This window comes from Lepisosteus oculatus, chromosome 15, assembly GCF_040954835.1.
Source record: "Lepisosteus oculatus isolate fLepOcu1 chromosome 15, fLepOcu1.hap2, whole genome shotgun sequence".
Classification (NCBI taxonomy): Eukaryota; Metazoa; Chordata; class Actinopteri; order Semionotiformes; family Lepisosteidae; genus Lepisosteus; species Lepisosteus oculatus.
The window spans coordinates 4,954,408-4,978,557 of record NC_090710.1 but is presented as its reverse complement, the minus strand read 5'-3'; the positions used below and the strand labels follow the sequence as shown (position 1 = coordinate 4,978,557).

At 37.9% G+C, this 24,150-nt stretch overlaps 1 protein-coding gene across 1 annotated transcript; it reads left to right on the top strand.

The window, feature by feature from the left end:
• Positions 1 to 1,546: 1,546 nt before the first annotated feature.
• cdc16 (cell division cycle 16 homolog (S. cerevisiae)) lies at positions 1,547 to 23,689 on the top strand. The gene is made up of 18 exons (XM_006638945.3): positions 1,547 to 1,729; positions 2,922 to 2,976; positions 4,572 to 4,669; positions 7,129 to 7,167; positions 8,725 to 8,865; positions 9,942 to 10,101; positions 10,441 to 10,535; positions 11,873 to 12,006; positions 12,506 to 12,585; positions 12,766 to 12,815; positions 13,716 to 13,789; positions 14,033 to 14,158; positions 18,139 to 18,291; positions 18,733 to 18,796; positions 19,804 to 19,865; positions 22,236 to 22,371; positions 22,985 to 23,075; positions 23,186 to 23,689. The coding sequence occupies exons 1-18, from the start codon at positions 1,682 to 1,684 to the stop codon at positions 23,467 to 23,469; spliced, it is 1,890 nt and encodes a 629-aa protein (XP_006639008.1). The 5' UTR covers positions 1,547 to 1,681; the 3' UTR covers positions 23,470 to 23,689.
• The last annotated feature ends 461 nt before the right edge of the window (positions 23,690 to 24,150 follow it).

Sequence of the window (24,150 nt, the reverse complement as noted above, 5' to 3'; positions counted from 1 at the left end):
ATTGCATTGTATTGTAGCGGTTTCCCTTAAAGTATGTACGCGAGGGGAGAAGGAAGCAGCCGGAATAACAGGTTGCAAGCTCATAGTGGGGTCACTGCCACATGCTCGTAACTGAAACAGCATTGCATTTACTGACACCCCACGGAGTAAAGTAAAATGTCTACCTCCTCCCCCTTTAATAGGAGAAGAGGCTAAAGAAAGTGAGCATGTGCAGATGGGGGGTACTGTAGGTCAAGGAAAAAGGCCAGGCAAGCCAACACCAGGGGCTGAGTGCTGTAGACTAGTATTCTTGTCTTTTACCCAGTTGGCACAGATAATAAAGGCTAAAAGGATAAAGGAGGCAGTGTACAGTTACACAAAGCCTGACCTATTGCAGTTTATTATAGGCACAGATTATCGGGGTTTCCTTACTGTTGTTTTGCAGTTTAACATACCAGGTTCTCATTGGTCTGGCCCATGATCCCTAGCAGCTTGTGTGGACAGTAGTAAAATATCAGCAAAGCATTGGATCTGGCACTTGTGAGGTGATTTAATGTTTTTCTGCAGCTTTTTCTTGTACCAGATTTAACTTGAAGAAAATAGTTGTGAATTTTATCTTTTTAAGATGCATATGTAATGGGAGACACTCAGAAAATGTTTTTTGGCTGTTATATTAGGACATACAAAAGAAAAGGTAGTATATACTTTTAACAATAAAAGATAAAAGTGAATTGAACACAAACTGGCTATGGAGATCTTTGAAATGATGGACATCATACTAAATTACCACTGTAATTTAAAAACTCCAGTTATGTTATTAAATCACTATATTCTCTAATTTGTCTTTTAAAACAGGTGCTCTGAATTAATAAATCTCAAGAAAATTGGTTATGTACAGTATGTGTCTTTGAAAAAAAACACTACTTACTTTATCAGTCTTTTCAATATGTTACTATCCTGTAGCCTCATCTTGTTAGATCTCAGAGGCTGGTCAAGGCTGGAGGCCTCCAAGGAAAACCATCTGTTACAAGGGCTGTTGTTAGACACACTTCCTTCAGGATTGCATTTTCCCCAAAGTGGTACATTTCGGCACTGTGTTGTAGGAGAAGATGTTTTTTAGACGAATCATTAAACTGAAGCCCAGACTTCTTGGCTGATAAAATACCCATGTCACTGTTTTCATGAGTAGGTGTGTTAACCTCAGTGTCCTGGCTATTTTGGGCTGGTATATTATGGCCTACATAAAGTTTCGTCTTTATAAAGTTGGTGAAGCAGTTCCTTGCTTCATCTGATGTGATACGGTATGTAGTGGAACTGCTGACACGCAATTGCTCGCAATTGGGTGCTGAATACAGTGGGTCAATAAAGTATTTGTTCCTTCTTTATGTGAATCCTTTTTGGTATCCTTTGGGATGAAACGTAGTGTAAATATGACCATATTATTAATTACAACGAATTGTACGAAATGTAAGCGGCTATGCATTTATGATTGCAATCTGTTTCAATGCTTAGCGGGCCCTTTTGTTGATCCCCTCTGTTTCCCGGTGGACTGTTTTTATCGTGACACCACCGCTACTACAGAAGTCGCGGGATCGAGTGGTAAAAATTGAGGCGGTGAAAGCATTTCCAATAATTAGTTTATTTTTGTTAGATTTAGCATGACAAGATTCTGAATGATAAAGCAATAATCACGAGAATCATCATGAATCTGGACAGACTGCGGAAGCGTGTTCGTCATTATATCGATGAGGTAAAGACTTTTATATTTGAGGAGGATTTTCGTTTAGTTTTACAATGTTGCATATACCTTTCCAGCAGCTAAGTACCAAGGCTTAAATCGCCCTATTAATTAAACCTTTTCTTCGTAAAATAGCAGTTTGTTTTCAACAGAACCAGCTGCAGCAACACTCGCAATTAGTGCATCATATTATAATTAAATAGGCCTCGCCGGGTTGCTGTATTTTCAATCCTAAAGTGAAAGCATAATCATATAAAGTTTGTATTATAATCATCAATAAGGATTGATTGTCTGAAAAGTTGTGTCGGCCTTTTTATTAGGAAATAAGTGCCGAGATGGTGGTAGTATTGTGCTGTTCAGTAGTATTAAGGTGAGGAGGAATTTGCATATTGTTGCCCGTTTATGCTCACATGTGCATAGGTAGACGTTGATGTAGGTGAAGGACTCTTTAATTAGGAACATTTAATTAGCAATATTAAAAGTTTGAAAACGACATAGATATAAATGTCTTGTGTAAGCTAAGAAGCAAACATTATAGTTGTATTGACTGACAGGAAAGTGATAAGTCGACGAAGTTTTCTTTTAAGAGCTAAGTCAAGAGGTTTGTTAACATTGTATTACATTTTCAGAAAGAAAAAACTCTTAGTGTAATATTAAAAGGGTAGAACTCAAAAAAGATAAATCAAATGTTGTTTTATATTTTAAGACTAATGATTTGTCAGCTGGACACTGTTAGCTGGAGGAAATTATGCTTGGAAAGAACAGAGCTTTAATTTTCAGACCTTGGGTGATATGGTAATACAGCAAATAGCGCAACTGCCTCACAGTTGGTGAGGCCTGGGTTTGATTCCAGACTAGGGCTCCTCTTGTGCAGAGTCTGTGTGTTCTCCCCAACATTTCTGGATGCATGTCGTCAAATTTTCCAAAGACTTGCTGACCAGGTCAGCTTGTTTCTCTGAAGTGTTCCTGTTTTCTGCTGTATGTAAGGGCTTGTGATGGATGTTTACCAAACCCGGGTGCTGTTGCGCCCTGTGCTTCCGGCTACAACAACCCTAACCAGGAAAAACCATTTTTCTGATGATGAATGGATGGAAATGAAAACTTCAGACCTAAACTTGATCCTGAACATAATGCACATTTGTGCACATACATTCCTGTTATTTTGGGACTTGGATCAATCATTTATTTTGTCTTCTTTTTGCAGCAACAGTATCAAAGTGCCCTGTTTTGGGCAGACAAAATCGCATCACTGTCACACGGTAAGGATGGATATCCTACTTCTGCTTGTTTTAATTTATGTATGTGGTACAAGTAAAAGTAATGAGAATTGTTCACTTTACGTGCATCAGCTACATGATTATTGCCTACATGATTATTGCTAGGCTGTAGCATACTGTGGTATGAGTGTACAGCAGTGTATATTCTATAGCAGTGTTTCCCAGACCTGATCCTGGAGTAATACTGTGTTAGAATGGAAACCCTTAGTCTTCTAGTTACTTCAGGAGCAGGACTGGGAAAACGCAGGATACCCTTCTCTGAAATTATTAGACAGCACCTAAATTTATTCATTCTTTTGTTTTTTGTAAAATGTACAAGAGTGGCTCAGTAACGAGTATTTAAATTCATTTGTGTAATTGTGTTTGTAGCTTATTTGAAAGGTAATTAGTTGCAGAGGCTGGCAGATTTAAAGTGTTTGCACAGTAATCTGCACGCATTTGATGTTTCTGCAAGTCCCTAAACCTTAGTTCCCAACTTCAGTACCAAAGGAAGGACTCAAATCCGTGGCTTCAGAAAATTGTTACTGACAATCCTGATCTGGATGCTTTAGATTTAGGTTTTTGGTACCAATAAAAATAGTAGATTCTGTACTTTATTAAAAAGATTTTATTTGCTAATTATTGTCGTTTTACCAATCCCCACTTTGCAGTAGCTGGTTGTGTGTTTTTCATGTCTTGGCTTGCAGCCACTCACCCCACAAGCACACACAGGGGAATGAGGAAGTATAGGTATACTCTTCTGACCCACCTGTCCACCTTTGAACAGCTGTTCTTTAGCCACAGTCAACTAATGATGTGACTCTGGCTTGAACCCACCATCAGAGAACTCAGCCTGTTCTCAGTGGATTGCTTTTCTGGTTGAGCCACTTGGGAGCCTCTTCTTCATTTCTTTACTTTTGAGAAGAAGCCACACAGCATTTTGCTTTGATATGATGGCACAAACATGATCCAGTCTCCATTGTTGACACGCTACGAGCGGAAAAGCGAGGCATCTGAGGGACAGCACCCAAAAATGTTCAGGCATTAAACTGAACTAACTGTCACTGATATTGGGATCTTGCATTGACAAAAAAACCATGTTGGTTTTGAAATCTGAAGGCTCACGCTCATGGTTATTTCCCCTAGGGAAGTAACCTCAAAATGTTATTTCACTGACAGAGAGCTCAAGGGAAAGTGACCCATTTGCGTTCATATAAAATTGCCCAAGGGACTACGCTGGAAAGGGGGGGGACAGATAGATCCATTTTAATAACTTCTTCAGTGAATTTATTGACATAACCTTGTAAGCACTATGGCTCTGGTTTTGCCCGGGATAGCATTGTTTTCATTTCATGACCTTGTTGTCTGTTCTGAACATTTCCAAAAGTTTTCTGAAATTACTTTCAGAACAAAGATAAAAATGCAGAAAGGAAACTTTTTAACAGTATCTTCTTATTATACAGAAGGTGTCTGGTAACCTTTAGTTTGTTTTTTGCTAGTTCTCTGTTTCAAAATGTAATGCTGACGGTAGAATAGTAGTCTAGTACAAATGCTCCAAGAGTGACTAAGCTTTAACTAAACATTATCTTTATTTTTAGAGGACCCACAGGACGTGTATTGGCTAGCACAGTGCCTTTACCTCACATCACAATATCACAGGGCCTCGCATGCTCTCCGATCACGAAAACTAGATAAGGTAAGGACTTTTCTCATACTGAATACTAACATTACAGTATTAATGTAGTATTACTAATAATAATAACATCACTTTATTAACCCTTTACAATTTCTTGCATTAGGAATTGTCTTTTCGCATACCCCAGCTTGCTCTCCATGAGACACAGACAGGGAGAGAAGCTTGGGGTCAGAGCGCAGGGTCTGCCATTGTACGGCGCCCCTGGAGCAGTTGGGGTTAAGGGCCTTGCTCAGGAGCCCAAGGGAGTAGGATTCCTCTGCCGGCTGCAGGTTTTGAACCGGCAACCTTCCAGCCACAGGAGCAGATCCTTAGCCACAGATCCTCCGCTCTGCCCATAAAGCATGTTCAGTGTAGTTTCAAGCAAAATACTGTAGTTTTGATGTCATGCTGGAATTTCGATTGTGCATCCTAGGATTCTTTCACACTGGGTTTACTTCAAATGGATTTGGTTTGGTTTAAAACGTGTCCGTACCCTGGCTCTTTCCACTTAAAAAATTGCATTGTTCTGAATTGCATTGTTCTCTGTTAAATTGGATTTGGTTCGTTTGTGTTCACACTGCAAGAACCAATTTGAACCCACTTGCTTTTAAACTCGTCATGTTTCTTAGATACATTGATCAATTCGTTTTACTTGGCAAGAATTTTTAAATTCATTTGTTGCTGCCTCTTATTTTTACCTTCCATTGATCAGCTTCTCAGAACCCTTTCTCTTTCAGTGGCTATAAGAAAGAATAGTAAACACTTGTGTTTAATGAGTTTTATTATTTTTTCTGAAATGCTTGTCATACAAGTGCCTTGTTTTATTTATCTTTACATGTATAAATCAAGCCAAACCAGTCCTTTTGCCAACCTCCAGTGGTCAGTTTGGTTTCTTTCATTTGGCCATTTATGCTTTTGTGCATATTGGAGACCAATGTGAACAACCTGTACTGAGTATTGGGGGGGGGGGGGTAGAGATGTTTCAGTGTAAATTGGCTGCTATCTGCCTGTGCTTCTTGTAGTATATGTGAAGTTTTTAAACACCTAAAGTTAAAAAGTGGTTATAAAGTTTTTGTTTTATATCTATGTACAGTTCATAGTAGGTCAGCTGCAGTGTAAGAAGAGCATTGTACTAAAGGGATGATCCCATGATTAGTATGCAGCTCCATACACTACTGTAGGTTCATACCAATTGCAACAAACTTGTTTTCAATTGCAATTAATTAAAAGTAATTGCTGCTGCCCTCTAGAGGACACTGAAGCGCAGGACGAAGTGCAACTCCTGCTCAACACTGAAAAGTTCCAAATGCAGTCACAGCTTTTAACTGAAATGCTATTGTTAATATGTAATGATTTTAAGCATCCTTAGCTGCAAATTTGTATTGCGATAGTCAACTAAAATTGGATTTCATACACAATACAATAGACCTACTTCACATTCTAATCATAAGGACAGGGGTCGTCGAATTATACCTACTCATAAATGTAGAGCCTGCTGTACACTATAGTGAATTCTGAGATGTATATTAAGATAAATATTTTGGAGAGGGAAGTGAACCGAAATTTAGGTAAATGCATATAACAAAATGAGACGTGCCTCTTAATAAGTGTGTTCAGTCTGAGTGCACTTGAGACCGTTGGTGGTTCTAAGAGAGCAGCAGGGATATTGAGGAAGAGGGCTAGAGTGGGTACAGTGTGTTATCTTATGTAGTTCATTGTAAGTTGTAAGTAAAGGAACATCCCATCTCATTCGAGGCTCCAATAGCATAATCTTCAGAAAATAAGGGTCAACTGCAGAGATTCACCTGCTCTGAACAGTCAGGATCCACAGACATAAATTCGAAATCACTCTTTAGATAATGTTCAGCAATTGTAGCCCACAAATGTGTGTGAGGTTGACCTTTATAACAGTTCGTACTCATAAATGTAGACTAAGCCCATCATAAAAATCAAATGACCACTTACTGTGTCTCAGTTTCTCTTTATCATTTATCAATGAAAATTCAAGCCACTGTGATTCTCCACATGATCAAATTCAAACAGCATCCAACAGCTGTTGGTTGAACAATAACTTAACCCATATAACAAGGGGATCAGCTCATCTCCAGCTTTGTTTCACAGGTTATCTTGTTGCAATTGAGCTTACAGCTTGCAACTGTCTATTACTCAACTTTACTTTACAGTAATATCATATCAATTTGGGAAGTTGAGACAAGCACAGGACCTCTTGCAGTATGGAAATGACAGGTCGTGGTGTGTTAGACTGTGCTATGTGTATGACACCAAGCAGATCTGTTTTGTGTTTCCCTGAATATATATTGTCAAAGATCTGGGAAAATGTTTAAACAGTTTGTTGCACAGTCCCATACTAAATTAAGATTTGCACATCAATAAATCATTTTCAGAATGTCAGATTTTTTGTGTGCTTTCGTATTCTGCTCATCAGATGTGGTAAACACTAAATTATTTTCATTTTGCAGCTGTACAGAGCTTGCCAGTGCCTTGCTGCTAAATGTCACGTGAGTATTCTGACAAACTAGTACCCTGCCTTGAGTTGACACGGGGAACCACAGTCCCAATTTCTCAGACTACTTATTAAATCTCTGTAACAAAATGAATTAATTGACGGCATCACAAAGTTTAACAAATTTCAAATGAAGTGTAAAGTTCTGATTTTTTTGGAAGTACCTTATGCATGACATGTCGCAGCCAGATGAGAAACAGGCAAGTGTGTGAGTTTGCGCAAATTATGACGTGAAAGCAGCCCTTCCTGTTCACTAGTCACTGTAAGCGAACAAGAAACATGGTCTCCTAACAATGTTAATTATTATGAGTGTATTTTAGTTGGTTGGTTACTTTCTAAAAATGTTGTTTTGTTTGTGGCAGTTCTATGAAAATATTTACTAATAATATAGTAGCAACATTTGCCTGGCCATGGCGTGTTTACAGTGTAATAGGGTTGCTTTCACGTCACTGGAAGTTTTGTTGCCTTGTTCTGAACACAGATACTGACGGCAATATGGCACCACGCATTCTTTGAAACTTTTGTGATCTAAATTTCAGGTTTTACATGTTACGTGTGTACTTAGTAGTTTCCTTGTGCATTTCCTTCCTTTGAAATGTACTAATCATTGCCAATTCATTATAACTCCTCAATGTAAAAAATAGAGATGCATTTCCCCTTTAATGACAGCATTTTTAAAATGTTTTGAAAAACAAAACTTAGTTACCATGCTTATATGATGTTCTATATCATTGTAAAAACTAGAATAAAATAAATCAGTCCTTAAATTTGATGTTACCCTATTATTGCAGTTCTTTAGGTTCATCTAAATTGCCTAGATGCTTTTAAGTCACGTTATTTTGTGGTTAGTATAATTTTCCCAGGAGTGCACTGCAGTAAACATGTTTGAACAGTAGGTGTCTCTATTGTTTGGGTTATTAAAGTTAGCCTTGTGTTTTCATGTGTACAATTACAAGAGTAAAAAATGGTATACTTCTACATGCACTCACAAAATGCTTAATTAGCCAAAATGCAATAACCACCTTTGTCAAAAAATGAAAGATAACAGTTCTGTTTGTATTGCCTGTACATTGGCATAGAAGAACAAACACCAGAAAGGGCCCAGGTAAAGCAGACTTTCCCTGGAAAACCTAAGAGCACAGAGCTTTCAAGCAAGAGGGGGCCATTCAGCCCGTAACTGGTAGCTAATAGCCAATTGATCTGAGGATTTCATCCAGCTGCTTCTTTACAGCAGTGATGTTATTGGGTTTGATGTCATATCTGGGTTGTGTTCAAGATTCCCATTGTCCTTTATGTGAAGAAGTGTTTCCTGTTACCGTTTCAAGTACTTCCCCATGGTTTCTGTTTATGTCATGATGCTGTACTAGTAATAAAAAAAATATCATGGCATCCTTGGGAAGAAATCCACTTTTTTGTGTGTGCTGTGCAGGCATTTGTGTGTTTCTGTGTGTGTGTTGAACATCTGGTGATGCTGACTTTTGAATAGCCACTGGTGCCTGTTTGAGATTTGAAGATTTTATCCCTTCAAGTTCTGTTGCTCTTTTCGTTAAAGTATGCTGCTGCGGAGTACCAGCAGGCTCTTGATATCCTTGACATGAAAGAGCCCCCTAGCAAGAAGCTGTTGGGAAAGAGTGCAAAGAAGGACAAAGGCATCAAGGAGTCAGCCAAGGACTGGGGCATGCCTACCTCTTCAGTAAGTGTGTCTGGCTTCCCACAGGCTTCCTGAGCAGAAGCACATCTAATACAGAATACAGAAATCAACTTTGATAGTATTGTTAGGTATTAGACCAGGGGTAACAGGTATGTTCCAGCTAAATAGTAACATTTTTCCATTGTGCCAAAACCAAATCCTATATGCATTTTGTTTAATTCAGTTGTTTTTCAGGTTGGATAGAAAGTGGATTTGAGATGTGCTTTCTCTGGTTTGACACCCAAGCTTAGAAATGAACCCATCGCTCTGAAGTGCTAATGTAGGATAAATGAGTTTCACCTGCTGCTGTAGAGAATTAAACAGCTGTGTGTTAGGAATTTATCAGACACCTGCCGAAACCTTCCCAGAATCATTTAGAGCATATTTCTCAATGTCCTAACCTCTATCAAGATGCTTGTTGGTGACCTAAATTACAACCTTTATTCCCATGTTCTGTGTATTTAGTTTATTTTTTCTTTTAAGTATTCATACCTAATTTCGTGAATGGTAATGTTCTATTGGAGGAACAAACATAAGTTATTCATATAGGGCTTACACTAAAAAGCTGTTTTTCTTACACTACCTTAGAGCAATAGAAGATAACTTCTGACAAAAAACTCACTGTTTCTGTAATGTGAAGTATATTTGAGATACGATAATATTCCAGTTATCCTGAGATACGATTATTGTCCAGTTATATGAGAGATTATAATATACCAATTATTTTGACATGGTTCACCCTACTCTATGGAACTGTGTGAAGCAAAGCACTGTTTTTATTCCCTGCAGTGAAATAAATGGCTAATGGTGACAACATAGATACGTACATATCTCAGGTGCCCTATATATGGTTTAATTTTCAGGTCATACAAACTCAAGGATATAGTCATTTTAGTGTGCCAAAAGGATTTGCATGTTATTCATGTCATTTCTTGACCTCTAGATTCTTTAATGTCTTAGTATTTGCTGTTCTGTTTGGACACTACAGCTTTTTTGAAATGCAAGAATGTACTGTTTAGTGTTCTGCTGATCGAATACTGATAGATGTTGTATTACTTCCCTGTGACAATCCAATCTAGATCAAGAGCTCTATCTGCCTTTTGCGGGGGAAGATCTATGATGCTATGGGAAAGAGACCACAGGCGACATCCAGCTACAAAGAGGCCTTGAAGCTAGACGTCTACTGCTTTGAAGCCTTTGACCTTTTAACAGCCCACCACATGCTGACTGCTCAAGAAGGTAAGGCTTTCTGAATAACCTTTTAAAATAAATTAAATTGAACCAAACAACATAACAGAGAGGGGAAAAGAAACATTTTCTGGGATTTCTCCTTCCCTTTATATGCTGAATGCGGATGAAATCATTAATGTATTTATATGAATTAAATAATGTACTGAAATTCTAATATATACTTTTACATTGTTTAATCAGGTACAGGTAGTTCCACAAATTAGTAATATTTAAAAGCACAGCTTACGAAACAGTTTTGTGCTTTTGTATATTGCTGATGTGTTCAGTCATTTTATTTGTGTTTTCTGCATACCCTACTGCATAAGAGCTTAATGTGTTTCACTTCAGAAAAAGAGTTTCTGGATTCCCTTCCACTAAGTGAGCAATGCACAAAAGAAGAGGAGGAACTGCTGCGTTTTCTGTTTGAAAGTAAATTGAAAAAGGTGGGTGAGAGGCACAGCTTAACAATAAATATCCAGGGAAAGTAAGTTTCATCAGGCTGAGCACGTTTAGTGTGCGCAAGAAAGAGGAACATTTCAGATTTCATTTAATATTTTTTACATTTTACACCATTTTACACCATTGCCGAAGCAGCTTGATGCCACTGATGTTTTGTTTCAGGACATGCTATGCTATGAATCATTCTTTACTTGCTGTTCACCTAAATTCCGCACACGATGGACTGAGGGCTATGAAAACAGAAATGCTTTGTATACAGTATAAGGCTAACCCTATCCCTTGATCTGGCACAGCTTCCTTGCCTTGAACTCTATAGAGCAACCCTGAAAATGATGGTGGTTTTCTATAAAGCCTGAGACTCTGCGCTGCAAGTGAGCTTTATTGAGTTACAGCTACAGTAAAATTGTTTAGAGAAGTGATTTCCACATCTGTTGCTGAAGGAAGACCATCTGCTGGTTTTCATTCCAGCTGAGCTCCAGTTCTCTAGTGCTATTTGATCTGCTTCCCTGTTTATAGACTTTTATTTAGCTTGTTTCGTTAGTCAGTTTCTGAGTGTCAGAAATGCCCAACTTCAAGCGTACTGTTTCTAGCTCAAGAACACAACTGCATGTAGCCTGTCCTCAAATTGCTGGCCACTATCTCTTACTGAACACCTGGTGCTAGTTTATGAATTCATGATAAACAGACACACGTGAGAGTGGCACTGTATCAGACTCTCCCGCATGTGGGAGTGACGCAATATCAGACATGCCGAGGACAAGCATCTTCAGCAGAGGTCCAGTTGGTTACATTTCAGGCCACACATCTGAATGAGGGCATTTCTGAAACTCAGAAATTTTTACATGATTGGTAACAGCCAAATTCTATTTGACCTTTTAAGATCTGAATTGTTTTAAAAATATTTTTTTTTCAGATAACTGAAATCAGTTAGCCTTTGATCAAAAGCCATGTTCTGCCAGGTTTCCTTTAGCTTATTCCTTTGACTTACCCTCCTAGGGTACCTGTAAAAAACATAGTTCTTTCTTAGCTTCAAATCATATTATTTATTAAATATTTTGATTTTAGTTAGCTTCTAGCAGCTTGTGATTCCCACAGGATTTTACAAAAAAGATGTTTCAAAACCATTTCCATTTATGAATTATTGTGCTTATTATGTATATACCCTTGGTAGCACAATGACATTGTTAATGAATTATACACAAGTGGTTGTAATGAATCCTGTTTACTTCAGTTTTTTGTTAGTTAGTTTAATTCTTTATGCTAATGTCTTAAGATGATGTGAGACTGCTTTCTGAAATAAACACTCACCCTCTTTCTCCAGTATAACAAACCCAGTGAGCTGGTTATCCCTGGCACAGTAAATGTCCTTCAAGACAACTTGGATGTGGTTGTGTGTTTAGCAGAGAGACATTATTATAACTGTGATTTTAATACATGCTACAAACTCACATCAATGTAAGTATAATTTTAGCTTTCTGTTTCAAATGTTAATTTTTCACTGTTTATGAATGGTCATGAGATCGTGAAGTGTCATCAAGCCTAAGTGTACTTAATTCATAATTACTTTTTCTTAATAATTCATATTAGATAAATGTAAGTGCAAAAGGCTGAGCTGACATGGAATTAGTTATTTGTCTTTATCCAAATATGTAGAAAATGTTTTCTTTTTAAGGTTTTTATTTTATGTTGTGGGTTATATTAGTCTTAATGCGTGATTGAAATTACATCCAGTCCTAACTAGACCATTTAAAAGTTTTCTGTTTTTTCTATACGAATCATAGTTCAGGGTAAATACACTGTAGGACAGAACTGCTTTCAGACAGAGAAAATAAGACCTCAAAATCAGGTACCACTATTGGAGTGGAGCATAAGGAAAAGATCATCTTAAAAGAGGAGACCAAAATTATTTTTATTTGGATTGTGTAAATTGATAAGTTTCTATCTGTTCCTCAAGGGTGATGGTCAAAGACCCATTCCATGCCAACTGTCTCCCGTTACACATAGGAACGCTGGTGGAGCTCAGCAAATCAAATGGTAAACTGAGGACCTACTTAGTTTTCTCTGCCTGTGTCCTGTTGTTAAAGCATTTCTTTGATATTGATTGCAGATTTACCTTTACTGTATATGAAAAGTAGTTATCTGTTGCTGTGGTTTGGCTTAAAAAGCTTTGATTTAAATAAAAAATTAAATGAAAACTTTTTTTTTTATTAACAGAGCTTTTTTACCTCGCACATAGATTGGTGGATTTGTACCCGAATGGTACAGTAAGTACATTTATTTGATTAATTGATTAGGATCAAGGTGTTCGTTAATAAACTTTGCATATAGATTTTCACACTTGTAGGATTCCATAACGGGGGGGAAAATGCAATGGAAAAAGGTCCAGAAATGTTATTGCTAATGTTAATTTTACAAAGGACAAAGAAATTGAACATGTTCTGCCAAACTAAAGTTCTTAAATTGTAGTTAGTGCTTAAATGTTTTTTTAAAGCATTATTTTAATAACTCCAAGTTTGAGGCTAGTCAATATTGGCACCTTAACTTGGCATCACATAGCAAGACTTCGCTGCATCTTTGATAATAAAAAATAGTGTTTTTCAGGACCAGAGTCAATTCATTTTTTGGTAGCTTAAAAGTCATGTAATGGAAATGTCAAAGTTTTATATACCCCTGCCCTAGTGGTGAAGCCAAGGACTTGAGAACATATATTGAGAATGAGAACATATAGTATGTATGCAACACAGTGTTGTTGAGAGAAAGGTTTTAAAAGATGTTGTCTTAAGTGTTAATTAGTGCAAATTATGTTTACAATGGTTGGTTTAACTCATTTTATTTTGAATAAGAAATCTGTCAGATTGATATAGTCTCCTAATTGCTAATGTGTAAATGGATATGAGGGTGGGTGAAACTTAAAGTTGGTGCAAAATTAAGCTTTAGCCTATCTCTTTAGAATTATTTACAGTCCTACATCCCACTCTCTCTGAGAGTAATTTAAGTAATTACAATCTCCAGTTAGGCAATCAGGAATTACCAGTATCTTGAAAGTTTCATTAATTTGCTGCAGTCTGTGGTGTAATATGTATACTCTGCATTTGTAAGCATTTAACGTGTATTACATTTGCTCTTTTCTGAGATAGGTTTTGTGCATTTCTGCATTTCCTCAGGTATCATGGTTTGCTGTAGGATGCTATTACCTCATGGTTGGCCACAAAAATGAACACGCAAGAAGATACCTTAGGTAAGTACAGAGCTCACAATAGGAGGTTTTAAAAAGGTTAATGAAGGAAGGAACGTTAATGAAAAGAAGAAGTATTTCCTTCATTTTAATTAAAGGTTTCAATTTTTGCTTGCGTTGGACACATCTCATGTGTTACTATCTGCTATACCCCATTAATTAGAAAAACACAGAAAGCAAAGAAGAAGATAACTTTTTGGTAAACGTCCTAACCAAACGTTGAGTAACTGTGGTTTCTCCTTTCAGTAAAGCCCTTGCCTTGGAGAGAAATTTTGGTCCTGCGTGGATTGCTTTCGGGCATTCCTTTGCCGTGGAGAGTGAACATGACCAGGCTATGGCTGCCTACTTTACAGCTTCCAAACTCATGAAAGGGTACGTCAGCACACAGTCGAAAAGTAGCTGTCAACTTGCTGTGCAAATAGTTTGATTCATGGTAAACATTTGGGTGGAGGACAAGACCCATCTGCTGCCAAGCATGATATCTAGGGTATAAATATGGGCATTATGTTCCAACATTCATTGTGCCAAAGTCCTCCACCATCCCAAACTTCACTGCCAAACAGCAACCTCTTGGTTGGGAGGAGGTTCCTACTGCCTTGTCCATACAGCCCAGTGGTCATTCTTCAGACCACAAGGCTTGAATCCAATGCCAAGTGCCAATGCCAGCAATAAGGTCTGTTTCTGCATTCACATTTTCAAGTGTTGTCTATGTCTTGTGATATAATTCACTGCCTGTTTAGACTCTCATTGCTGCATGCTGTGATAGCATATAGGCCAGTCTCGCCTAGAATGTTTTGTTTCAACTGCAACAGGCATTTTTAAGACTCATTTTCTGGCGATTTGTGCACTGCTGGTGAATGATCTGATCTCTTTCTATTCCCTACTGATCTGAATTGTATGTCATTGGGCTTGTTGTCCAATACAAGAGTCTTAAAGAAAAATGTAGTTTATTTGGATCACAGATGTCAGGATTTTTGTTTTCTGTGAATGTACTTTCATGTGTTCGGTGACCTTTACTAAGAATGAGGGTTTTGCAGATTTCTAACCGGGTTTGCTAGCTGGGAACAATGTTTGAATAGGCTGGGATTTTAAACCTGGAGATAAACATGGAACATTGTGGGTGATAGAATCAGGAATTTCCGTTGTTTGCTTGTTTCGGTATAGTGTAGGCATTTGAGTATGTAGAATCTGAATACCATATACAGATCTGATTTCCTACTTCTTTTTTCTGATCTTGAAAAAATGAGTGCATAAAACAATATGCACTTTGTACTTTTACTCATAAAAAACATGCTAAATCAGATGGTCCCCAGTACCAACATTTTTTGTGTATCAACAAATAAACAGCTTTCTGTGCTTATGACTTAAAAATACCAACTTTGGAATTTTCTTTTCTAAAAATATAGCTGTATTATATGATAGGAGCTTCACCTGGATATTATTTAGGATAATAAAATAATGTGAAATTACAAAATGTTGCACACACATTTTCAGAAAACCTGAATGCTCAAACTTCACAACTTGTAAGGGTAAGATAAGTTACAATAAATATCACTAATAATTAAAGAGAAATATGTGAAATATGTTAATCCGGTATAAGTCTTCCCACTGGTGATCTTTGAGTGGAAGCAACATTGACAGCAATAACAGCCAATATCTCTACAAACTGTTGTCATCATGTGTGAAATCATGACTTTTCCAGTTTTCATATTAACCATTTACATCTTTTTTTGTCGTTTGCTTTGAATGTGTGGAGTAGACTGTTTATATAACAAATATTGCTGCTTGAAAGTGCCACGACTACAAGCTTTAAAGCAAGAAAAAGTAAAAACTCTGCATGGGACTGTACTTTATTTTTTATTTACACTACTTCAGGCATTACATGTGAAGGAAAGGGTTAAGAGCACATGGTAGCTCTTAGCTGTAAAGACAGAAAAACTGCCTGAGAAGTAACAGAAACAATAGATAAGGTTATGTGGCACTGAAATTGCGCCGGATTTAAAAATAACGTTCAAGGACTAGTAGTGAGTGGATGTCTGGAGTATTAAATAAGCTGTCTTTGTCCTGTGATATCTTTGCTTTACACTTTACTGCACAAATATGTTAGCCATTCCTTTTTGTGCTTGTTTTTGTAACTGCTTGTCTATATAAATGAGAAACTTTCCAGCTGTTACTTTGAATTGCCTGTTGCTCGTGTGGCTGAGCTATTCCTGTATGCATACAGAATAAACTCACTGCGCCTTTCTCTGAACCTGACTAAGAGAATTTCTTTCCTCCACATGCAATAATATGGAAGCAGGCCATTCTGTGGTTGAAAATGGTTACATTTTTGCCGAAGAGTTGTTCTATGTTTAAACTGAATTTGAAGTCAGTGCACTACCTGCTCACCATGAGCAAGCACTAATGCTTCTTGTACTTCTTCATTTCAACCATGAAAGTACAGTTTCTGATAGCTTTACTACATCCTAGCTTTGATGCTAGTGGCTTTCCATTTGCAAATACAGTGCCTTGCGAAAGTATTCGGCCCCCTTGAACTTTTCAACCTTTTGCCACATTTCAGGCTTCAAACATAAAGATATAAATTTTTTATTTTATGTGAAGAATCACCAACAAGTGGGACACAATTGTGAAGTGGAACGAAATCTATTGGATTTTTGAAACTTTTTTAACTAATAAAAAAATGAAAAGTGGGGCGTGCAAAATTATTCGGCCCCCTTGCGTTAATACTTTGTAGAGCCACCTTTTGCTGCGATTACAGCTGCAAGTCGCTTGGGGTATGTCTCTATCAGTTTTGCACATCGAGAGACTGAAATTCTTGCCCATTCTTCCTTGCAAAACAGCTCGAGCTCAGTGAGGTTGGATGGAGAGCGTTTGTGAACAGCAGTTTTCAGCTCTTTCCACAGATTCTCGATTGGATTCAGGTCTGGACTTTGACTTGGCCATTCAAACACCTGGATACGTTTATTTGTGAACCATTCCTTTGTAGATTTTGCTGTATGTTTGGGATCATTGTCTTGTTGGAAGATAAATCTCCGTCCCAGTTTCAGGTCTTTTGCAGACTCCAACAGGTTTTCATCCAGAATGGTCCTGTATTTGGCTGCATCCATCTTCCCCTCAATTTTAACCATCTTCCCTGTCCCTGCTGAAGAAAAGCAGGCCCAAACCATGATGCTGCCACCACCATGTTTGACAGTGGGGATGGTGTGTTGAGGGTGATGAGCTGTGTTGCTTTTACGCCAAACATATCGTTTTGCATTGTGGCCAAAAAGTTCGATTTTGGTTTCATCTGACCAGAGCACCTTCTTCCACATGTTTGGGGTGTCTCCCAGGTGGCTTGTGGCAAACTTTAGACGAGACTTTTTATGGATATCTTTGAGAAATGGCTTTCTTCTTGCCACTCTTCCATAAAGGCCAGATTTGTGCAGTGTAAGACTGATTGTTGTCCTATGGACAGACTCTCCCACCTCAGCTGTAGTTCTCTGCAGTTCATCCAGAGTGATCATGGGCCTCTTGGCTGCATCTCTGATCAGTCTTCTCCTTGTCTGAGCTGAAAGTTTAGAGGGACGGCCAGGTCTTGGTAGATTTGCAGTGGTCTGATACTCCTTCCATTTCAAGATGATCGCTTGCACAGTGCTCCTTGGGATGTTTGAAGCTTGGGAAATCTTTTTGTATCCAAATCCGGCTTTAAACTTCTCCACAACAGTATTACGGACCTGCCTGGTGTGTTCCTTGGTCTTCATGATGCTCTCTGCGCTTTCAACAGAACCTTGAGACTATCACAGAGCAGGTGCATTTATACAGAGACTTGATTACACACAGGTGGATTCTATTTATCACCATCAGTCATTTAGGACAACATTGGATCATTCAGAGATCCTCGCTGAACTTCTGGAGTGAGTTTGCTGCACTGAAAGTAAAGGGGCCGAATAATTTTGCACGCCCCACTTTTCATTTTTTTATTAGTTAAAAAAGTTTCAAAAATCCAATAGATTTCGTTCCACTTCACAATTGTGTCCCACTTGTTGGTGATTCTTCACATAAAATAAAAAATTTATATCTTTATGTTTGAAGCCTGAAATGTGGCAAAAGGTTGAAAAGTTCAAGGGGGCCGAATACTTTCGCAAGGCACTGTATATTCATTAATAAGATATTCACTTGCATTGTGAAAACCGCTAGTTCCAGTATAGTGTCCGTGTGAATCAGTATTCCAGCAATAACCTGAATATAAAAGTAAAATTGGACGTTATGTTTTCAGAACGCTGATAGTCAGGATACTGCTATTGAAACGTCTGTACAGTTCATATGTCATCTTAGTAAAAACTGTATCTCTGTACTTTCAATGTCATTTCCAGGTGCCACCTTCCGATGCTGTACATTGGCCTGGAATATGTTTTGACGAACAATTCCAAGCTGGCTGAGAAATTCTTCAGCCAGGCCCTAAGTATCGCTCCAGAGGATCCGTTTGTGATGCATGAAGTGGGCGTGGTGGCCTTTCAGAATGGAGAGTAAGAAAATCTTTTAGCTATGTAGTATCTTTTATTTAACAGCATGGGGTAACATTTGAATGTTATAAATGATATTAAGACTTTTCTCTTAGACTGAGAGAGTTTATACTGTGTATTATATTACGCCATACAAATATGTAAAATACAGTAAAATGTAATAATAAAACATATAAATAGTTTTCTGTAGCGTCTTCTTAAATGCCAAGGTGACGGTGTTCAGGGGATTTCATGTAAGGTTATGTGTTGCTGTAAGCACTTAAATATCGTGTAATGTCTGAGCGCTAGGTTATACTGGTGTACCCGCAGAAGTAACCAGGTCTCCTGTTTATTTTTCTTCTGTAAATTAATCTAATTTTTACTATTTTGCAAAGCAAGAGTGCATTTCCCAACCTGTCAAAAACTTTATACACTTTTTCTGATAAATATTGTGTGACTTTTCAGCTGGAAGATGGCGGAGAAAATGTTTCTTGATGCATTGGAGAAAATAAAAGCCATCGGAAGTGAGGTACTTGTGTAAATGTTTTCTCACCATCATCTTATTGAATCAGTCTGTAAGGAACTTTAGGCATTGTTTTCTTTTTGGTTTCTGTGCCAGTAAACTGTAGTTTTATTCTTAATCTCTCTCGAGATTCTAAACCTGCAATAGTTGATTTGCCCATTTTGTTAATTTGCTGGATCAATGTAATTTTCTTGTTATGTGTTCTTGGGGACTTTGAAATCCTCGTAGCTTTACTTCAGTGTGCGAAACAGTGTCACACAGGTTTCCCTGTAGGATCAAATCAAGTTCCTTTCCCTCGTCAAAGCTCATTGCTCTAAGTAAGGTCTGAAAAGGCCCTTATATCTGTGTTGTCGTCTTGGATTTCACAGCAGACCGTGAGTCACACATTTGTGGTTAGTTGGTCTGACAAGATGTAGGATTTGGAAGTCAGCTTTTTTTAGTCGTGAACAGAGGTGGTTTGCAACACTGCAAAAGTATCACAGTGATCCTAATTTTTGAATAAAGCATCATCAGTAACAGGTCTTGATCGAGTGAGGTTTGATTGAAAACTTTTTTTAAAATTATACCCTTTTATTCCAGAATGGCTAAAGTATACCTTTCTATTAGTTGTTCCAACCTATGTACTTTTTAAAGTCATTTTTAATGTCTGCTTTCTGAACAAGGTTAAGTAGTACAAGCTCTTTAGGGAGCCTTTTGCTGCCAAACAAGACTGACATCTTACCTCCCCAAATACTATGTCATTTAGAAAGGTAAACATCTGCACACTGTTCTTGATGTCTTGTGATTTTTTTTTATTCTATGCCTTTGGTAAAGACTGATCCTTTTACTAATTCTACAGTCTTAGTGCCAGTCTTAAAGATGTTTGTGTCTTTCAGACAGTAAATTAATAAAATGCATGCAATTATAAGGTTAATGTGAAGATGTCTGCATTGTTATGTGTGCTTATTCTTATTCTCTCTTTGCTGTAAACTTTGCTTAACACTGCCATAATTTTCTTATGCTGTGTTTTTCAGGTGAATGTTGATAAATGGGAGCCTCTTTTAAACAATCTGGGTCATGTTTGTCGAAAACTTAAGTGAGTAAGCACTGAAGTAAACGAGTGAAGATTATGCTGACCATTACGGTTTTTAGGTTATAGCTTTCAAAACAAAGGAACAGTTACAAATGAGAGGAAGTCATTTGACCCGTGAAGCTCATTCAGTTAATAGTAGCCAGCTGATTTAAGGATCTCTTCCAGGCTTTACTTAAAGGAACTCGGGGTATTTGTTTCAACAGTTTGTCTGGATAGCTTGTTCCAGACTCACACAACCCTTTGGGTAAAAAAGTGCCTTCTGCTCTCAATTTGAAACGCACTTCCTTATAGTTCCATTACACTGGGCCTATGAGAAAATCTATTGTTTGTCTGCACTTTTTGTTAAAAGTTAGGCCTTAACTGACACACAACTTTAAGAGCAAAATTATTTCTACTGGCATTTTTCATTAGATGGATAATTTGCCTGCTCTTGCTGGCCTGCACTTGATCAATTCAGTTTTCTTTATGAAAGCCTTCTCATTTTACCTTTGGCACATTAAAACTTTCTTAACTCATTGTCCGTACTGAGGTTTAATAGATGATTTTCTCACAAGGCAGCTGTATTGTTGTACCATGTAATTTTTAAAACATATAATATAACATAATAATTTTGAAATGTTATTCTTTCGTTGGTACCACTTAAGCAAATAGCAGGTGAACCTCGCAGTGGAGGGCTGCAGTTATGTTTTTATGCAAGATGACATTTTAGCTGCATCTTTATGCTGCTTACAATACAATGTGCCGTAGGTGTCAGGCAACAACCTGTGAGCCATGCCAGGGTTTCAGATGTATTTCCTTGCAAGGAATTTAAAATATGCATGAGATGACAGAGCATTACTGTTGCTCTCAGAGACCAGCTAAACAGGTTGATGCGTGGAAAGGGATAAAATACAATTCTCCATTGTTTCTTCGGCCTTTCCAAAGCAAAATGTAATATAATATTTCCAGGGTTGTGGGTGCAGCAAAACAATCATTGCCCATTGCTTCAGCGGTCTGCTGTAGTTCTCCTGTGCAGGTTACTTACCTGGCTGAACATTTTAATCTCTAAAAGACAAAGAATATGTTCTAGGGCAATTAGACACTTACCCTAAGGACAAGCTATGGGAGTACTTAATTCTCCGGCTCTGATGATAAATTCTTAGCACCAGTGAGTGTGGAAATCAGACCCTCATGAAGGACAGCACCTCTAGAAGCAGTAGTTCACACAGAGGACTTAACAAGACTTGAGCCAAACTAATAAAGAAACCACATTTGAAGTCGGGGAGGCGGCCTCACAAACACGAGTCCTTATTGGATTTAAAGGCATCTAATTCATTATAAGAGCTTTTTAAAGCTAATTAGTGCTCACTACAGCTAGCTTCCATGTGTAATTCACACCTGTGTAGTTGTTCCATCTTTGAAAGATTTCTGCTTTCTGAATTGTGATATCATTTCTGTCTGCACATTTTTCAAAATATAGCCAGCTTGAGGTCCCTGCTCTTTGGACTAATGCAGCGTTCAGAAATTTCAACCTCCAGTGAATAACAAGAATAAGAAACCAAAATATTTCTCAGTGTTAATCCTGGAAAACAGGTGAAATTTGCAATTCCAAAGCTGCTGTAGTGCTTCTTTTGTTATTGATGACCCACATTAAGTGCCACTTCCTTCAGTGCTTTTCTGGCAGGCTTCCTTTTGCTGTTGCTGTATAATTGAGTGAACATCACGAGAGGAGCAGCAGTTGCTAGTGTGATTCTGTTCCTCTTCAGGTTCGAAAAACAATCTTGTAAATTAAAAAAAAAAGATTCAAATTGAAGTGTTCAGTATCTTCTTCAGAGGTGGTCTATTATAGGTGACAAGAATGATTAAAGAAAAGTTTGTGTCATTCTCCCCTTCCATAAATAATTCACAAACGTGGGCCTGTAATTTATGTTCTTAATCTAACGTCTTGAATTATGCAGTAAACAGACATTCACTAGAAAAGGAGCTGGACTGCATACTGTATATGAAGATCACTCTTCACATGCTTGTCCTGTCTTTTTTACACCTCACATTCATTTGTGTTTCTCAAACAGATCAGTGCAACCTAAAACATATTGTACACTTTAGTTGTAATAGCTCTATCAACTGAAGCATTTTTGAGACTTGGTTTGATCTGAGTTTTAATGTACAGTACATGTTCTAATTTATGTTTATGAGGAATAAAGAAGACATGTATCTGAGTAAGAGAAGCCTTAAAAGCCTATAAATGTGCAGTATGGAGTCTAATTGGAGTTCCTCAATTTCAATTTTTTGTTATACACATATGTATACATGACCATTAGCATTTAAGGGATGAGAAGAGCCTTCTTTTAGGAACATTAAATAATATTCCTGACAAACTTTATCTCCTCTTAGGAAATATGATCAAGCTCTGGAGTACCATCGACAGGCTCTTGTACTAATTCCCCAGCATGCCTCGACATATGCTGCCATTGGATATGTGCACAGCCTCATGGGAGACTTTGAGAGTGCCATTGACTACTTTCACACAGTAAGTTTCTTGCCTTCAAGTCAAAGTTAGCACCAAAGCTCAGCATGTTTGACAGTAACCTTCTGGCGTAAATCAAGTTGTCTGTTGTATCTTTTTAACTCATTAAGATAAGATCACTTTATTAGCGCTATACAATTTCTTGTATTAGGAATTTGTCCTTTCACATACCCTAGCTTGATCTCCATGAGACACAAACAGGGAGAGAAGCTTCGGGTCAGAGTGCAGGGTCAGCCATTTATGCAGTGTCCCTGGAGCAGTTGGGGTTAAGGGCCTTGCTCAGGGGCCCAACGGAGAAGGATTCCTCTGCCGGCTGCGGAATTCATTGGCATGAATGTTTTCTTTTAAGCCCATCTTTGATGTCCTGCTTTGATACAGTTCCAGTAGCTATTCCCTTTTTTCATTTTTGTTTCTGAATGTCACGCTTGAATTTTAAAATTAATTTCTGTATAATGTTCATATTGATGGTTTTAATTAGCATACAGAGGATTTCTTAAGTTGGTCTCTTAAGATGAACAAGAAGCAGTTAAAAGTGTGATGTTTTTAATTTAGCTAATTTTACTCCATTAGTAATTGTTAACTTCCTTGTGTTTTTTATTTGCTTGTTTTATGACAGGCCCTTGCTGTTAAAAGAGATGACGCATTTTCTGTGACCATGCTGGGGCACTGTATTGAAATGTACATTGGTGATGAGGAAGCCTACATAGGTAAGTAAACAGTTTTTACCAGCAACCTCATTAGTGATTTTTGCAAAGTGGGGGTGGTGGTGAGCTTAATGTGTAAATACATAACTAATCGAATTTGAAACTCATTTTAGGAACTGACCTCAAGGACAAGCTCCGCAGCCCCCTCAGTACACCTGCCCTGATGAAAATGCTCAACACCAGCACAGTGAACTCCACCACAGCCAACACCAGCACAGTGGACACCAGCGAGTGCCAAAATCAGACTCTCGAGGAGAGCAGCATCATGTCTTTAGAAACAACACCTCATCCTGACAAATCAGCTGGGACTGCTCCTCGACCTATTGTCCCGTTTGAGTTTGACGTGTACGAAAGTGACATGATGTTAGAAACGTCCATGTCTGACACCAGCACGTGAGGCATATCATTTTCCTGGGGTCATTTTCAGATGTGTTGGAGGAAAACATCTCCTGAGGCAGCAGCGAGGAGAAAGCAGGCCTGAACCATCCCCATCTAAAATGGGAAAGCACAGCAGCCAAAAAAGTCAACTGTCTCAAAATTGGCTCCCAGTGCCCAGCTATGTATTATCTACCTGTGGATTTTTACATCATTGAATAAATAAAATGTTCTGAACAGAACGGCAGTTTTTCAAATGGATGCATTCCTATAATAAACAGCATGTGAATTGCTTTTTACAAGTTGTTTTTAAAATGTATGCAGTCCTGACTTTGTTTCCACACAAAAAAAATAACGTTCTTATTATTGGTGTCTAAAGAACTTTTAGGGTTTGATTCAACAGCTAAGAGTGAATGAATGAGGTACTAGAAATTTTCTCCCACAGCCAAAGAACGACTATGTTAATTAGTTTCTCTGAATGTATGTTTGAGTGAGTGTTTTTGTGCTGTGTTGGACTGGTGTCCCCTGGTGTGTCCTTGTCTAACAGGTTTGGCTTTGGTTTGCCATAACCCTATATTGGACTAAGCTTTTATTGAAGACAAAGATCAGATTTGCATCCCTTTCATATAGTTAATGTCATCTTAAGGTTCCGAAGTCCTCATCTCATTTAAGACATGGATGCTGCAGCCTGGATATGAATTAT

Excerpts from the sequence above, each read along its gene's own strand:
- cdc16 (XM_006638945.3), top strand. The coding sequence starts at position 1,682 with ATGAATCTGGACAGACTGCGGAAGCGTGTTCGTCATTATATCGATGAG. Across the intron at positions 1,730-2,921 it reads TTCGTCATTATATCGATGAG|CAACAGTATCAAAGTGCCCT; the intron begins GTAAAGACTTTT and ends TTCTTTTTGCAG. Across the intron at positions 12,816-13,715 it reads ATTTGTACCCGAATGGTACA|GTATCATGGTTTGCTGTAGG; the intron begins GTAAGTACATTT and ends GCATTTCCTCAG.